The 17906-nt window shown below is 43.3% G+C and overlaps 2 protein-coding genes across 2 annotated transcripts in view; one reads left to right on the plus strand and one right to left on the minus strand.

The window, feature by feature from the left end:
• Window positions 1-8026, minus strand: part of ptprea (protein tyrosine phosphatase receptor type Ea) — a 50314-nt gene extending 42288 nt beyond the window's left edge. Inside the window, exon 1 of the mRNA XM_076759725.1 lies at window positions 7901-8026. The gene's annotated coding sequence lies outside the window, so the exon portion shown is untranslated. The remainder of the gene's footprint in view (window positions 1-7900) is intronic.
• Window positions 8027-9366: 1340 nt separating this feature from the next.
• clrn3 (clarin 3) lies at window positions 9367-10630 on the plus strand. The gene is made up of 3 exons (XM_076759199.1): window positions 9367-9595; window positions 10013-10201; window positions 10359-10630. Exons 1-3 carry the CDS (start codon window positions 9367-9369, stop codon window positions 10628-10630), a joined length of 690 nt encoding a protein of 229 aa, XP_076615314.1.
• Window positions 10631-17906: the final 7276 nt, after the last annotated feature.

The following is a 17906-nucleotide window of genomic DNA, read 5'->3' on the forward strand; positions in this document are numbered from 1 at the left end:
CCAAACAGCTCTTCATGGAGGAATCTCTGCTGGCATCAAAGCAGACTCTTAATTATGCTAAACAAATATCCCATCATGTGCAAGAATGGTGAGGATCTGGCTTTGTCTCTGGCTGAGCACAAAAAAGGCTTTGGCAGTGTTTAGAAGCTTGTTATTGTCAACAGTGTGCTTTTGCAGAGGGAAACCATATTGTGTGACCAAATGCTGCAACGATTAGCAACATGCAGCATACTTTCGTTTTGTTAAGTAGCATGAAAACCTTACACACAGACACAGAAGGAGGCATGAATGACCTTTGAGCAGTTATTTCAGACGCCACACGCTGCTGCAAAATGTTTCACAGTACTTATAGATCAGATCTCCAGAGCTGAAAGTCAGCATATATTCTCTCACATGGATGAATCAATCCAATCTACCCAACAGGACCAGGCCTGTTATATTATCTACTCTAAATGATTATTGATGACTACAGTTGATTTGTTTTCCGATGGAAAATTTCTTACGTGATGAAACTATAAACGGGGCAGAAGCAGCCATATAACTTGTTTGAAGAGCATAATCATGTTAATCACACGTCCAGGACTTGAGTGATGAGATATGAGGATTTCAGTGGTGAGCAGTGTGATGAAAATGGAACGACCCGTTAATCAAGCGGCGTCGTTACAGCTGCCATAAAAAACTGCCCTCTACAACAAATATGGATGGATGGCAGCAATGACAGGCAATTACAGACAAGTCTGCATAGATAAAGATGGGATATTTGGGTACTCAGAGTACACATCACAGTGAGAAGTGACAAGGTCATATTTGACCTGATGATGGCGCTAGACTAAAAGTAAAGGGGTGTGTTTGGACCAAGTTTCTTGAAGATTCCTCCAAAAGTTGTGGAGACAAAATACCAAATTTAATCCTCATGGTTGCGCTGGAGACTGGGGATCAAATTTCTCAGGATACCTCAAAATCATCTACAGACCTGTTGTTCTCTACTTAATCCTGCATTTTTTCTGGTGTGCTTCATCACTGTTGGTTCCTTCTAAATCAGCAGTCTGTCAGACATCTGAGATTCTAAACACTGTACATAAAGCTGTGGACTAACAACCACAAACCTGTGATTTTCCTGCTTATCCTTCAATCTCTTCCCCTCTAAGTGTTTGGATTCTGTTTTATCTAAACTATATGCTCTCTTTTTTCACACAGATAGTTGTGCAGAACCGTCACATAGCAGCAGCTGAAATTACATCCTTATGCACTGACAGGAATCCAATAAGATAAAGCATGTTCAAGGTTCATGCCCTCATCTTATTTCCAACATACTGCATGATCCGGACCGCCTTTAACCTTGGCCACTTACATCATCCAGGACAGCTGTGATTATCATCCCATACATTCACGCTTTCTGGTGCTCGCCTGAGCCTTGCATGCCCATCAGCATGCAGGCCGTGTCAGCTAACCCCTGACTGTGGGCTCACTGCCGCATCTAACTGCACTCGTTTAGATAGATTCATCTCGGTCCAAAAAAAAAAGGCCTTAACACTGACACGCTTACCAAAGAGTCAGATGTTAAAAGGTGGTTTTAACCAAATAGATCTGAGCCCACTAGTCACACCACATCCTGTAGCTCAACACAAAAAGTGACGGTGAACTAATGCTTGTCGCTGTCACTGCAGGCTTTTGTGATGTGATCAGCACACTTTTCGTAATTACAAGTCTCAGGAATACTGATGTTAAAAGGAACCTCGGAGCGGATAAGACTCTGAATGAATAAAACAGAATTGACTGCCTTCTGTATGCAGTGACTCTACAAATAAGTGGCGGCGTCTTAAAATTGTTGTTCTGTATTTATTTGGCACAGCGATCAAATAAAATACGCCGTCCTTTTGAATTACCCTATTGTATTTGTGTGAAAATGTTTATAGGAGCTATTCCAGTGCATCATATTACTGGAAACACAATGAAAATATTGAAGGGCTGACATGATGATCACACACACAACTCCCTGCTGCAGCCTTGAAAGAATGAATGGGAAACGGGCTGCTTCAGTCAGCATCCATTATTCATTAAGGACTGTACTCCTCCATGTCAACAACCTTTGTAGTGACACAGCCAGGCCATTATTTTCTCTTTCTCTCACCTTTTTTACTTCACTCCTCCTCTCTCATCCAGTCACACTCAGCTTTCATCTCATCATGATCAGCGGCCAAGTTCTTAAGAGCCTGTGAACTCTTTAAACATCCAACAAAACACTTTATAATCCAGCCGTGTTTGATGTTAAAAGAACATGATCCCACATTTCAGCAAAGAGCGAAGCTGCAGCTGATCGTCGCGGCATTTTATGAGGTGCGAGAGAAAAAAACGCTGGAGGTGCTGATGTATTGCATTAAAAAAATAAAATTAAATCTGGCATTACACGCAGAGACTGACAACATAAGTCACAGGCGCGGCTGAGACCTTGATGCATCTCCAGCCAGGCTTCAGAGTTCCCAGCGCTGCAGGAATGAGGGGAGATAATCACTGCTTCTATATGCACCATCACCACGTGAGGCGCAGCCACACGCCCGCTGCTTTTGGAGTCAATTATGAGCTGCTTGACATGTTTGCATCTGAGCAACAACACTGAAGTTCAACGCTGATTGAGAGGAATCTCTTCGAGGGGCGTTGAACGACAAAATAAATGGGAAGCCTATGAAGAAGCATTGGTAATTTCATGTCCACGTGCAGCCCCAGTTTCACCCTATTTGCATCATCTTTTAACTCTACAGATATTATACATTATCAAAACATCAAGCTATCAAGGAGTATGCGGGGGGGGGGGTCTTGTGAGCATATAAAATGACTGCGTCTCAGATTCACAGCTCGATCAAACAAACAGCCTTCAAGGAAATCCACAACGGCTGAATCTTTTCCTTCCTGGCTGTCAAAGAAAGCGATGTTAACCACGCTGTCAGCCGGTGGGTTGCCCTATCGTTTTCCTCTCTAAAGCTAATATTTGCTTTTCCTTCGTCATACATTCAGATAAAACAAAGTGGACTGAAACAGATTTTAAGGCAGAGCTGGAGATGTTTGCTTTCACTTGAGTTAAATCAGGCCACATAGCGCGGGGAGTTAATCTCTTCTGGGCTCCACCCTGCTTTCCCCGAGCAGGTCAACAAATTAGGTTGCCATATTTCGGCCTGGAAAAAAAAAGTCACAGCTTAATTCGATACGAGTTATCATGTTAAAATCACATCTGTCCACATGCAGCCGATGTTAAGTAAGTCAGGGATTGTGTGATTAAAACAAATGCGTTCTGGCAGTCTGCTGCCTTTTTTTTTTTTTTTTTTTTTTTTTGCTATTCCTACAAGATGAAGCGCATGAAGACAGAAAACACACAGATCTTTACGCTTTTCCCCCTTTGGAGACTCATAAAACAAGCGTAAGGTCACAGCTCAGTCTCCCAAAGCGAGTCTTTTAAGAGCTCTGTGGTGTACTTTGTAATGCTCTCATGTAGCGACTGACAGAAATACAATAGAGAAACTATGTGTTGCCTGGAGGAGGGAATACACCCATATTACTACTGGGCAGCTGTTGTGGAGTGACATCATGCATTACTTCCCAGGGCCACGTTCTCTTATTCAAACCAGAAGGGCTTAACCTGGAGGTTCCCAACCTGGGAAACGTGATCCCTCCAGGGGTCTCAAGATAAATCTGAGGGGTCACAAACTGATTACGGGGGCAAAGACATATTTCCGTTGCACAAAACTGTTTAATTGTTCTGGCTTTTGACAACTTTCACCTCCTCAGGCCTCATGTGAAACAGTCAAAACCTCTTTCTGGTTGAACTGCTCTCAATCCAGGGCCCAGCTAAAGCCATAACCTCTGATGAGGGGTCAAAAATAAGCATTCACTCGGATTTTCTTTTGCAGATTTTCTCAAAATGTGTGACACATTTGGATGGAAACCCAGCTGCTGCCTTGATTTAAGGGGTCACAAGCATTTCTCCCTTGTCTTCCCGGGATTTATCATTTACCACAGCGGTTAACAGTGAGTACAACAGAATATACTCTATTTCCAAACTCCCATTCCAATATTGCAATGATTAACAAGTTGACTCCAGGGCTGCATCTAATGATTATTTTCACCATTATTAATCTGCTGATTTCTATTGATCATTCAGTCTATAAAGCATCAGAAAACAGTGAAAAACACCTCACATTAACCCCGAGCACAAGATGATATCTTGTTTGGTCTGAGCAACAGTCCAAAGCCCCAAATATTCAATTTACTATGATGTAAGAGCATGAAAAGCAGCCAATTTGACCCAGAATCATTAAACGATTGGCCTTTTTGCTCTTGCTGACTCCTCAGTCCATGTTACATATCAGAACAGAGAGGTGCTAACTGAGGCAGACTGAAAGGTTTCACAGGGGTTGTTGAACTACGCTGGAATGACAGATTGATTAAATTCTCGCGTCTCCTCAAAAGATTATCTCTCTCTTTTGCCTCATGTGCTCGACCTCACTGTTTTCTCAGAGGAGCAACTCACAATGCCTCCTTTGAACAGATGGTGGGTGAGATCTGACGCATCTGAAAAGGGAGATCTTTGATCTCTGTCCAGCTGCTGCACTGCTGCAGCGGCCCAGCTCAGTCTTAAACACAGCTTAGAGTAAACAAACACATTTTGCACATTTATCAATCACAAGCCACAGCAGTGTCTCACTGGCCTCAGCAGCAGCAGCAACAGTAATGCTGGACCAGATGAGATGGTGGGTGGGGAAGGGGGGCCGCAGGTAGCAGTTTGCACAGCTGCAGCCTGTCCTTGCGGTGGCCGTGGGTTTAACAGGACCTCCTCTGACGGAGACTCTCTGTGTCACAGAGGTCCCACCTCACTGTGAAGCTTCGGGGCTTTCCAGATCCAAAGTCCTCCAACCAGGAAGTGCAACACCGCTCTCAGGCTCTGTTTCTGCTTTCCCTGGTTTTGCTGTCGCTGTTCTAGTACTGTTTTCAATCACACTTCTTTCTGTTTGAATACAATGTACAACTGCCCCCAGCCTCTCCTGCTATTGGCCATTACTTTGCAAGAGCTTCTAATCCAATTGCCTGGTTAAGTGAGGGTTAAATTTGTATCTCCTCACCCTGCATGACTTAATATGTTTTATCATTACTAAATCATTTAAGCATGATGCCAAAATCCAAAGGCAGACTGCAGGGTTTGCATTCTGTAGCACTAGCCGCAAGCACAAGCAGGCCTACGGTTGCAACACACTGCAGCTTAATGTGCTTTAGCAAGCTTCCACTAGGACAGGCAGAAAATAACAGGTTGGACGCAAATGCTGTTTCTATCAAGAGGAGGATCTTGCTATGGCAATTCCCATCCCTAATTCATGAGTTGCTCTCCGGAGCTGGCTAAAACCGTTTCTGCTGGCAAATATCTAACAAGTTCTGGGTCAGACCGGGCTCATCCCTAATTGTGGAGACTTTATACCAATTAGTTCCTTCTCCGCCTATCTGAGAAAAAAGCGTACCTCGGAGCAGAGTGGAGTTAATGTGGCTGAAGCCTCCGAGAGAGCACAGCGTGTATTCTCAGCTCAAAGTTAGGATCTGAGTGTTTCCACCGACTTAAAGAGAGGTGACAGATACAGGCAGAGGGTGGGCGAGCTGCTGGGATTAACTGCAGGCTGGCAATTTGAGGTTTATACCCAGCAAGCTGCTAGAAACTTTAGGTACGCTCAACTCGTTCCTCTCCACTTCACTGTGCATGTTGTTAATCGCGGCATCTGCTCCGTATCATGCAGCACATTCAAATAACAAATTACATGCACTTCACGTGTCTGTTTGGACAATAAAGTTTACTGTTAAAATGTAAAATATCCTTCTTCCAAATGTGTCCTTCCTCGTAACTGCATCCCTAAGCCTTCCAATATGCCATTTTACAGTTGTAACTGTGGCAAAACACTAGAAAAGAACATCTCGGCAGTGTGTTAAACAGCAATTAAATGTAAGTTGAAAACAGCGCCTGCAATTATAAACATGTTGAGCATTTGCACCATTTTATTGAGAGACTCAGACGTACTAACAACAAATTCTCACTCTCATTTCTTTCAGAAATTAGATCTCCCAGTGAGATGTATCGCTGCACGCATGATATACAGTTCATATTCTCTTCATGCTGAGAACTTAAGCAGGTATCTTTCATTGTAGGTTTCATATTGAAGCACAAATCAATCTGCAGCACTCAGCAGTCAAATGTTATGTCTTCCCGCATCCTTACACAGTCTCATTTGTCTTGGCGAGCATCGATTATTTGTTTATTTCAATGCATCCTCATTAGCTTCTGCCACAGCGATCGCCATTCTTCCCGTGGTCTGTACTGTATAATTGAGATGGAACTCACACAGACAGACGGACTGACTGTCTACGCGTGAGACAAAAGAGAGGATGAAGACAAACCAAGGTGAGGAAGGATTCATTGGGATGATGCTACACGCTTTATGTTTAATGCAGCCAAGCGTGTTGTAATAAATCTGGAAAATGCTTCTGCATGCGTGTTTTAAAAGGTTGGTCTTGGGTCCTGAGAGATGACCGCTGAGCTCTCCTCACTTGGCAACTTCGACACGTTCACAGCATTAAAGTTCGGTGTCTCTGAAAATGTTGCCTTTTTTGTAGAAAGGAGCACAGTGGATCAATGCTACCATATAGACAGAGAGAGGCCAATCTCACAAACCCTGTTTTCAGCTCGTAGCCCTCAGGATGAAGTGAAAGAGATGAGTTTCGTATCTTCAGAAGTGAAACTTTCAAAGTTTGAATTCCTTCTTTTTCCATCTGTTGATCGTCGCGGCTGCTCAGCCTGCACTGTCAGACAGACTGAAGCAATTTAGCAGCATCTCTCTGGCGTTAATGAACTTAACTCTTAGTGCAGCCATGTTGGCCCAGAACACAGTGACAGCACAGAATTTAACCCTCAGAATCTGTTCATAGAGCTCCTGTTCTGTCATTATTGATGTAATTTCTGTTTGAGAACGTCTAAATGAAAGTCTCATCAGGAGAACAGGCTGTCAGAGTCCATTCTGTCGTTAATGGTCATTGAAGGACAGTCTGGTGGTGGTGTTTTGGTTCATTTAACTTCTCCACAGTCTGTGCAGAGAAAATGTCAGACTTGTTACGGTGCTTCCCTTCACCCAGCACTCTGACAGTCTGCTCCAGGGATGCTGATCTGTTGCTCACCCTGACCTCTGACCTCTCTGCGGAGAAACCTTCCCCATGGAGATTAACATTATGTCCAACAAAATTAAAGCCAGCATGACCTTTCGCGACCAAATATTAATCAAGAGTCAAAATCTCAAGACTCAGCTGAAAAACCTGGAGTCCTCCTACAGTGACAAGTCTTAGCAGATCCATCCATGATATATGAAGTACCAATACAGCCTCTGATCACCGACATGTTGAAACTGGCTCAAGTGCAGCCCACACAGACAAGCAGCCAGCCACCAAAAACGAAGAAAAGAATGATCTCCTTCACTGGAATGAACGCAAATGACAAACAGAACACATAAACGATTAGAGACGAAGACGAAGACCAGGACAAACTCCAAGCGCCTGTTCCATTAACCCACATTGACGCACCGGGTTGGCTGGAGTCGCTGCAGGTTGTCAGACGATGCCAGAGCTCCCACAAATTAAACACACGACAAACATCGCGGGTGGAAAGACGATTGAATCCGCCGCCACGTTAAAAGCCGAACGCTCACCTGAAATGAACGCTTCGTGCGGAAAAGCCACGGCGCGCTGCTGTGCGTAACGGACAGGTAACCGCGCGGCGTCGTATGTGACTGAAAACGACTGGAATTTTGGCGTTTCCCACGCGCCAGGTGAGTGTCAGGATACAGAGAACGGCGAGTTGAAATAAACTAAGCACATCACTCACCTTGACGGCTTCAGCGTTGAAGTCCGGAACGCAGATTGGCTTGGAAAAGGCGAGGCGACGCTTCAGTGTTGCCGCCTGTCACCGGGAAGGAGGAGTTTGTGTTTACTCCAACAGAACAGAGCTGGCAGCCAGCGAGCACACGGATCCTTTCCCTGTTTGGCGAAGAAAGGGAGCCACAGTCTGGCCACACGCTTTATTACAACATGTGCGCTTCCGGTCATCACGCCTGGGGACTTCCAGCGTGTCTTAATGAGTCTTTTTGTTCTTGTTGGAACAAAAATAATTAGTGACCAAAAAACACACTGATCAATATGATTAGAATAAATTCTATGTAAGAAATACATCCGTTTATTTTTAAAGGGAAGCCAGAAAATGCACTTGAGAGCTTATTCATCGCCTCCACCTACATGTATAAAACAATACTCACAAATGTATGTAGTTGTGAAATTTGGAAAGCTAATAAACAAGTTTAATTCCCCTTGGAACGTTTTCTGTAGGACTTTGACGAAAATGTAATGTAAAAAGAGACAAGTTAAGGCCCCTGAATCTACCTCTACAGTGTCACACAATCATGTATGAGAGAGCTGAATATAAGCCGGAAATTAGGAGCTAATTTTTGCTAATTTAATTACATCCAGAGATAAGAGGATTGGTACAAAGATTTTTGCAACAAAAGCATGAACAGATTCTCTCGATCGCCTCTTATCTACCATTAGCAGGAACTCCTGAAGCTTTAAGCTGGAGCTGCACTGATGCCTGATGCTTCATTAGTGCCATCATTCAACGGCAGCAACCAGGTGATAAAACTCTGCGAATGTCCTCTTTATTTCTGGTATTATTTGTATGAACGTCTCAGATTTTAAGTGGAAATTATGTCATGAACCAAATGCCCTTCTGTGAAATGATGCCAGCCCCTGTTATGGCTTCAGATGAATGCTATTCCAGTAACTTTCTTTCGTAAGACAAGTAAATAATTAAACTGCATTATGATTTATTACCCTACACTTTCAAGAGCAGGACTTTGATTCCCAGACCTTGACTGTGGTGGAAAAAGGAAAGAGGGCGTGTGTGTAGACACTCAGCATCTCGAATTATTAAAAGGGTCTTTTTTAAAGGGGTCTTGTTGAGCTGAGTATAAATCTGACAATATTTCACAAGCCTCGCTGTGCATTCAGACAACAGAGCTTCTCGCTGCACATTGAGACCAGACACGGCACAGTTATCATGTTTGAACTGTTTGGGGAGCTGTTGTCTCCTCCATGACAACCGGCCTTGTCTTTTCCTTGCGAACCAAAGGTCACAGCCATAATCGAGAGATTTTATGACCAGCAGTCCACATTTCACTCCACCCGGGAAGGTGAAGTCACACACAGGATCTTCAGAGGGTCAGGGGGTCCTAATCTGCTTCTGAGGCTTCATCAGAGCTTGGATTTAGATTTAACTGGTGCAACTGGAATACAGCGATAATGCCGTCCACTAAGAAGACTCTATACTTCATGTCCAGTGCGCTGATGACCGCCATAGCCATCGGCATACTGGGGTTTGCCATGTCAACACAGTGGGCTAAGACGACCATGAAGTGCACGCAAGGCAACGGCAACTTCAGTGGAACCGCTGTGATCACTTTGAGGCTTTTTCAGGGGAATTTGGTCAGACAGTCTTGCCCCATCTTTGGAGGCATTGACAATTTTCAAGGTAACTTTCCAAGACTCTCAAAGCACCAGTTCACCCAAGATATGTGATATTTTCTCCCTTACATACCTCTAGAATCTAGCCATGCTTGATGGTTTTGGTTTTATTTTCCAAGGTTTCGACCAGCAGCGTGTCTCTCCCGAAGCAGCGTCTCTGTTATTCTTACTCCGGATTATCCAAAGAACTGTTTTTGTATAGATGTAGGTGCTGATGCAGTTCCAAAGAAAACTCAGAGACAGATCTGTAGATGTGGGCAAATACAACAAACACCACCTGCATGGCTAGATACCACTAGTAATGGAGGATAATGCATGTGAGCGATACAAAATTATATAACCATGATGTTCTTGTACTCTGCGTGTGTGTGTGTGTGTGTGTGTGTGTGTGTGTGTGTGTGTGTGTGTGTGTGTGTGTTTGCAGTGTTTCCGGAGTTGATGAACACAGAAGGAATTACCTCTGTAGCTCTGCATATTTTGACTGTGTGCCTGCTGGTACTGTGTCTGCTGTTTTCCGCTGCCACCATCCTTACGTCCCTCTACAACAGTGTCAGTAACCCCTATGAAACCTACATGGGGCCTGTTGGTATCTACGCCTACAGCTCGCTCAGCAGTAAGTGACACGAGTGCCAAAGCAGTCGGGGAGCCATAGAAGTGTATTTGCCAGGAGCAAATTATATTTGCATTGCACTGATGAAAATCACTGAAGAAGACATTTCAGTGGTGTTGGGGGATATCATTTTGTAATAATAGCGCTCTTTCTCCTGCAGCATGTCTGTCTGTTCTGGTCCTTATCTTCTTTGCGGTGAACATCAATGCGACCAGCATGGCAGAGGACCTGACAAAGACCATCACCAAAAACGTGGACCTGAAGGACAGGTCTACAGAGATGCTGACAGGATTCTACCTCGTCATCCCTTACGCAGTGCTGTCCCTGCTCGCCATTGTTTTGATCTACGTGTACGACCACGCAGCCTACACGCACAGGAAGGAGCAGCAGAAGCCTACAGAGGACGCACCCAAGGAGATAATGATGTATTAGTGGCCTGCAATGGAGTCAGCTGCCGTTGATAAATTGCTCATCAAGACTTTGAGTGATTTTCGAAAACGTAGAATACAGAGAGAAATTGGATGTATGTGCACTAAATTATGGATGTACAGTTTGTTTAAGGTACAATAAGAATACACACGGAATAACACAATATGACGTTTGCGGTGCCTTCGTACTACGTGCAAACAGTTTTATTATTTCACTGCAATCTGATTTGACATGAAGTCATCTTGCTGATGCACTGTATTTATTAGTATCTAAATCAATTCAGTTGCATAACTTCTTGATTGTTAAAAATCAGTTTGCTTTATGGAAAACGAAATTTAACCATTCATGGTTTAATATCTTAATAGCTCTGAACAAAGCAAAAAAACAAAACAGACGAACAGAGTCAAATGTGCCTTTAAGTCTACAGCAGCATGTCTTAGATATCAACAGCTATACAAAAAAGGACGTTTTTACCTGCTTTGTGTATTAAAAACAATAGTTTGCATAAGACAAGTGAATGTAAATAAACAACTGAGATGAGTTCATCTTTATATTTTAAAGGATGAATGAAAAAATACTGCCAACCTTTATCTTTTCTTGCCATTTATTTTTTTCTGATTTACTAAAAGACTGGAGCACAGGCAAAGAAACAAGCACAAGACGCATGCAGCAGATGAATGAGTACATATATTTTGTTTTAAAAAATTTAAGGTTAAAAAACAAAAGCTGAGAGAAGTGGAGGAAATGTGGGAAGACGCCAAGAGGATTGATTGAGCTCTGCTGCCCTCTATCGCTCAGATGATGGAAATGAAAAGAGCCAAATTTCAAGTCAACACTTGTCCCTGAAACGGGAGTAAAACAGAAAACGATCTTGCAGATTTTCTCTTAAAATCAGACTTTCATCAGTCATGGCTGGCAGTTGTTGATGTGTGGCTTTTTTTTTAATCATGAGATAAGTTTGTCAAATGGTCTGACTAAATACAGACGATTTTATCCTGTACTTTTTAGCTGTTTCAAACCTTTATCCATTACTTTCAGCTGTAAAATCACTACTCATCATTACTTTAAACTATCTCTTTGGACCATCTTATCCACTGATTCTAGCTAACCATTTCAACAGCTTATCTACTTTAGCTATCTCAATTTTTACCCATTAATTTTGACTAACTATTCCAAATGCTTACTTTTAGCTATCTATATACCCAATTTAACCATCGATCTAACTTTCCACGTACTGCACCCTCTGTCAGCGGCAGATGTAGGCTGGTGTAGCTCTGAATCACTGACATAGGCCACATGGATTAAATCTACTTTACTTCACTAATTCATGGCTCATGATAGAAGCACTGCTTAAGTTGAGCCCAATACCTCTGAGTCAGATCAACTTGGAGAAGCCTAGATGAGAGAATTTATTACTGGTCTGTTTAATCCATTTCAGAGGATTAAATAAACAAAACAAGTAATGCTGACACTGCCTGTGCGACAAAGCTTTCTGACTCTGCCGAAGCTGAGATCTTGCTGAGAGTCAGCATCTATTGTTCCGCGGATCTTCAGACGCTCTCACAGCTGTGATTCACATGACTGTGTTGACATGAGAGCAGGAGCGAGGTATCCTCTTACCATTTCCCGCGTCCCATCACTCAGGGCCTAAAGTCTGTTTGGACATGCCCTTTCCAGCACCTCTCAGCCCTGCAACGCCTTCTACCTGCCTTCAAAAGAACCACTCTTCCTTCAAGTCTCACACTTCAAGGGACCTGTGGAAGGATGCAGCAATCTGCTTTGTGGCTGTCAGGGTGAATATGTATTAAATTTCTGAGAATCCATGCTCTCTACAATGAATCAGAAGCACTTCAGGCCTGACAGAAATTCTGTTAGCAGAGTAGAAAATCCACCGTGTCTTCAGAGGTGCCAAAGTTTCAGGGCAGGAGAAACTTCAGCTTATTCAGAGTCGATCTTTATTCACTGGTCCAATACATCTCCGTTTTTCAGTCTGTTGAAGGCACTGGATTGCAGTGATCAATATTTAAAATCTTAACTTTTAGTGTCCCACCTATCACCAAGCTACTCCCGCCAAAACATTGATGATGCCGGATGATGCAGCCTGGTGTTACCCTGCAGCTGTGGCCCAGCGTGAAGCCGGGGCAGGTTGTATTCTCCAGAGGAGGCCACGTCAAAGCCTGCTCTGGCGCAAACTCGCCTGCTGTGAAATTGATAAGCTCTTCACAACACAGCACAGATCTGTCAGCCATTAGAGACCCTCTTATTTTATTTTTCACCCTTTGAAACGCACCATTGACCCAGTCTGACCTCTCACACACTGCAAGGACAAAATACTAAAACTTGACTCAACGGCTAAAATAATTCTTTAATCCGGTGGCACATATATGCGGTAGGCTCTGTATCTTTACTCACCCCACTTAAGCCATGATAAGAAATAAAAGGCTACTAATATACTAATAAAAGGCAGCAATAAATGCATTTTAAATCGACGCAGGATCCCCCTATTCTGAACATCAAGCTGTTTAACAGCTGCCAGAGGAGATATTTAACTGTATCTATTACCAATCTTCTCCTGTGTGCACTGAGGTGTGGAATAGCTGAATTGCTATTGAGAGACCCCTCTCGCCGTTTGCTGTGCAAACACCGATTGAATAAAATCAGAGATGGGCAGTAATCTCTTCCTCTCTGCATACTCTCTGTCTGTGGGCTCACCAGGATGGATAAACCCGGGATTATGCAGAAGCCCTGAGCCCTGACCACTCACTCTGTGTGATAGGATTAAAGCGAAAACTTTTGTACCTGTGAAACTTTATCCTCCCAGGTCCCGCATTACAGAGGCCTGTGAAACAGACACCTCCAGCTGCAGGGCAGGGGGGGCACACAGAGCCACGTAGAGTCCACTCTGGTGGGGCATAGCGGGTTGGGGGATGGGGTCTCGTCTCCTTCCACCTTTGGGAGTTAATTTCACATTGACAACTGAGAGGCATAGGTCAGTGGGTGGGTGGGTGGGGGGAGATGACACTTGTTTTAACACTTTCACACCTTGAAAGGCTTCACACCATAAATACATCAATCCAATCTTATCATTAATAATAAAAAGTAATAAATGCACACAGACTACAGAAACATCCATGTCAGAGAAAACACCTGAGCCAATCAAACTGAGAAGTCCACTCATGCCCCAAAGTGGTTTTATTTGATGTCCTTATCACTGCTGAGCGACCTTATCTCTCTGCGGTGTCAGTATGAGAGCTGTGCTATTGTTAAAATTTCCAGTGATGACATGATGGACATTTATGGCACTATTACCCCGTGTTTGACTGCATGAGCTGGCAATAACTGCGATACAGTATCAAAATGTCTATTGTTGTTTCTCTGATATGAGTTGAGTTGATTGAGTTTATATTGTTCCTTTTTCCATCTATGTGCTCATTCCACTGCACATTGTACGGCTGTATGACTGTGTACGACAAATGGAAAGTAGAAATAGAAAGGGAAAGGGGGGTTTACAGGGAACAGGTATAAGAGAATAACACCGAGTGATGAGCCGCACCTCGCTGCACTCGTGAGGCGCTCTCAAACTCGGCCTGACCGTGTGATACTGGAAGGTAGGCAGGTTCCCTACTTATCTCTGTCATTAATCTTAATTTGTCAGTGAAGGCTGAGGTGAAGGCGGAGGGAAGAGGAGGAGGAGGGCTAAAAGGTAATTGCACCCCTGCTGCTCCATTATGGTGTCACTCCACTGTTAACAGAAGATAAGATCTTCTCCAAATTACCTGAAGCCAATTCCCCACTTTACCTGGCTGGAACAGGGAGACAGAGAGGGCATCCAGCCTGGTCTCTCAACCCATGATGGAGACAAACTGAACTAATCCATCTATGCAGGATCTTGCTGACCAATCTGTCTGTGCGGTAAAAAAAAAAAAAAAAAAAAAACTACGCCTGATACCGGATGACGGTTTACAGCCAGGGTGATGGATGGAGGGAGGGCCGAGCACTTTCTCTGCCCCATGACACCGTTGATTAATGCGCCCCTGATTGGCAGGTGTGATAGATATTGGCAACAAGTAGGGACACACAGTTAACCTACTGACAAAGCACACGATTCAGCCGAATTGGCGCCATTTGACCCGGACAGGGAAACAAACAGTTGACGTTAACAGGGCAGTAAAACAGCAATCCTGCAGAGGATTTAACTGCTTTTGAGCTCCGTGTTATTCAAATCCTCCATATCTCAGACGGAAAGTGATTAAAGAGATGAAAGAGAGAAGATGAGGAGATATAAGACGGTGTTAAAAAAAAGTGAAAGATGTCTCCTCAAAGGCCTGTGCAGACATTCTGGTGTTATTAGCGTTATGCTGACATGATACTGAGTCTGTGAATTAGTTTCATATCTCACTTTATATATTTGCATATCTTGTATACAGAGCTGTCTGTGACCCATTTCTGTCTAGAAAGGACGCCTATAACAACTCATTTCAAACTGGGGCATGCAGACGTTGCCTATCCTCCAGCACACATAAACAAACTTAAACTTCGATGGTCTGTGGTTTCCTGCGCGGAATATTTCTGTCTTTGTGTGCCTATTTTCTTTCTTTCTGCAGTTTTTAAACATCATGGATACTCATGACGTCATGCTGTAATTGGCTCAGGTGATTCTTTTAACAGTGTATGACAAATCAGTGAATGGGGGAAAAATATATATGTATGCACACTTCAATTCTTGCATTTTAGGTTTTAAGTGTATTAGAGAAAATAGTACTTAGCATAGGAGATGTTTTAACACATGAACATGTTCTAAACTCCCGTTAAGAGTCAAGATCAACATCAAAATAAGTCTCTCACAGGAAACCAGGAGAGTTAGTTACTCAAGCTTTGCACCAGGTGGCAGCATTCAATTACCAAATCACCTGAATCAAACCAATCATGTCTGAATCTTGCATTACAGGAAGTTGCATTTATTGAATTGCATTCATGGGAATTTAAGCCCCCGTCCACTCAAACGGTTGAATGTTTGAACTTTACTGGACAGAATGAAGTATGTGCAGAGTTTGACAATAGAAGGCCATTTTCACATTTATCTGCCGAAGGTGGAAAACTTGACGGGCCTGATTTGTGATCATATATCAATAGTTTGGAAGCCGACCGTGGTCCAATATTCAACTCACATACAAGCATGATGTGGAAATCTGAAGCCTCCAACGCACAAACACTTGAGTTACATCTCCTGTGAAGCAGTTAAATCCTTGAAACAACACATACTTGCATCATGATAGATTCAGGATTTTTTAATGAGGGAGAAGGAGTCGATGTAATTTTAAGGATTTTAACAAGATAATAGAACTTTTTTGTGGAAAACCAATATCAGATACACATTATTAGTCAACGTACAGTGTTTTACATACATCTGAAAACACGTCTGGTGAGGATCTGTAATCTATGAGTATACTTTATGTTACAAGTCAGGGCTGCTCTACCTGCTCTATCTCGTCTTTGTCATATAAGCGACATAAAACCACACTCCCTGCCGAAGTCAAATCTGCCTTCTTTATTTTCTATCCCGCAGGTGACTTTATGTCTTTGAGCAGTTTCCAGGTTCATCTGCGTCTCCGTGAGATAAAAGGCTCCTGTGTGAAGGAGGAGCTCAGACTGTCACCGGAGCGGGACACAAATCCATAGATCACAGACACTCGACTGTAACCAAGACACTCAGTCACAGACTGCAAGCTGTTCTCCAATCCATATGGCCATAAAACTACAGATTCCAGCAGTCTGCACCCATGGACAGCACATATAAATTCTAGTCTGACTTGCACAGTATTTCCTTACCCTTGTTTTTAAAAAACCCCACAAATTTCTGTCTAAAAACTTCAGGAGTATCTAGAAAGAATCAAAATTTTAAGGTAAACATAATAAATGGAGTCAATGTGAAGGTTAAATAGCGCCTCCTTGTATCTATGTGCCACATGTGCTGCACACTGAGTGAATTTCTGTGATGAAACGTCATGTCTCATAAAAGCTCTCAGCGCTGCATGTCATCAGCTCCTGTCAAGGCTCTCAGAGCTCCTGACGGCGCTGAGTGTCTTTTACAGAAGCCAGATGGGCAGAGGAGCTGGGATAAAGTGCATCAAGTGCCCCCTATTGAGCTTTATGAACGGATTAAAGGATTTGCAAAGCTCTGTCATAAGGCCGTCAATCATTGTCACACCAGGCTGAAATTTACGGCGCTGACCGCAGAAAAAACCTTGGGCTGTTGTCATGAAGGGTACAACTTCATCTGTCAAGTCATTCACCTAAACATCAACACCTTGAGCAATGGGTATTAAAAAAACGAGAGAGGGAATGGAACCATGACACAAGACTCTACAAATTACCACAACATCTCAATACCTGAAGTTTACCTTCAGGAATGTTGTTGTAATTCAACACCTCTACACCTCTCCTCCATTCATCGTCAAGTTTTCCACCTCTCGTCTGAGCCGTGTCGCCGTGGCATTTCAGGCTGCGATGCAGAGTCTTAAGAGCTGCAATCACCTGTCTGCCTTTCCAATAAAACAGAGGTTCTTTGAATAGAGCAGAATTTGATATCGGCTTTCTAAACCCTGCGTAAGAAACAAAGCGGCCTCTCTACAGGAGGCGATGTTCAGTGTCATTCACCTTAGACGCGGAGACACGGTGTCTGCCTGCTGGAGGGATCGCAACTGCTTCAGACCTGTTTGCATGTGTATGAAACAATTTGTCAGCCTATATAACCAGCTGACCCCTCGCTCACCACAAACCTGGCCCCAGTCCATTAAAGGCCAACAATCTGGGTCTTAGTTTGTAGTTTTGGCCATCATTTCCATCATTTATGATGACAGTCATATTCTCTACAGCAACTGCAGAGATTTGGAGCCACCATTTAAGGCAAATGTTAGCAAGCTAATTAGCTAGCATTGTGCTAACACGAGCTACTGCAAATTAAGATGTGACTATATACAATGTAATGTGTCCGTGAAGACTGTGACACCATGTGGCTTTACGGAGCGATGTTACCTTTGAACAGACGTAGGTGTCCTTGGTGTTGTTGTTCAATTTATGTCTAACACGCGACCTAATCTGGACTTTACATCTGACACAATTTGATTTTTTTGATCATTTAACTATCCGAAGAACATGGCTTTCTTTTCAGCGTAGACATGTGTAGCACATAACAGCAAACAGGAAGTTGACCAAGGTTCTACCAGGTACTTACTCAACTGTTATTGGAGCACAGATGAAAAGGGGCGGGACTTTGGAA

Source organism: Chaetodon auriga, chromosome 20 (assembly GCF_051107435.1).
Source record: "Chaetodon auriga isolate fChaAug3 chromosome 20, fChaAug3.hap1, whole genome shotgun sequence".
NCBI lineage: Eukaryota > Metazoa > Chordata > Actinopteri > Chaetodontiformes > Chaetodontidae > Chaetodon > Chaetodon auriga.

What these genes read in the sequence shown, in the direction of transcription:
- clrn3 (XM_076759199.1), top strand. Translation starts at nt 9,367, where the DNA reads ATGCCGTCCACTAAGAAGACTCTATACTTCATGTCCAGTGCGCTGATG. An exon ending in AGGCATTGACAATTTTCAAG is followed by an intron (nt 9,596 to 10,012) that starts GTAACTTTCCAA and finishes GTGTGTTTGCAG; the next exon opens with TGTTTCCGGAGTTGATGAAC. An exon ending in CGCCTACAGCTCGCTCAGCA is followed by an intron (nt 10,202 to 10,358) that starts GTAAGTGACACG and finishes TTTCTCCTGCAG; the next exon opens with CATGTCTGTCTGTTCTGGTC.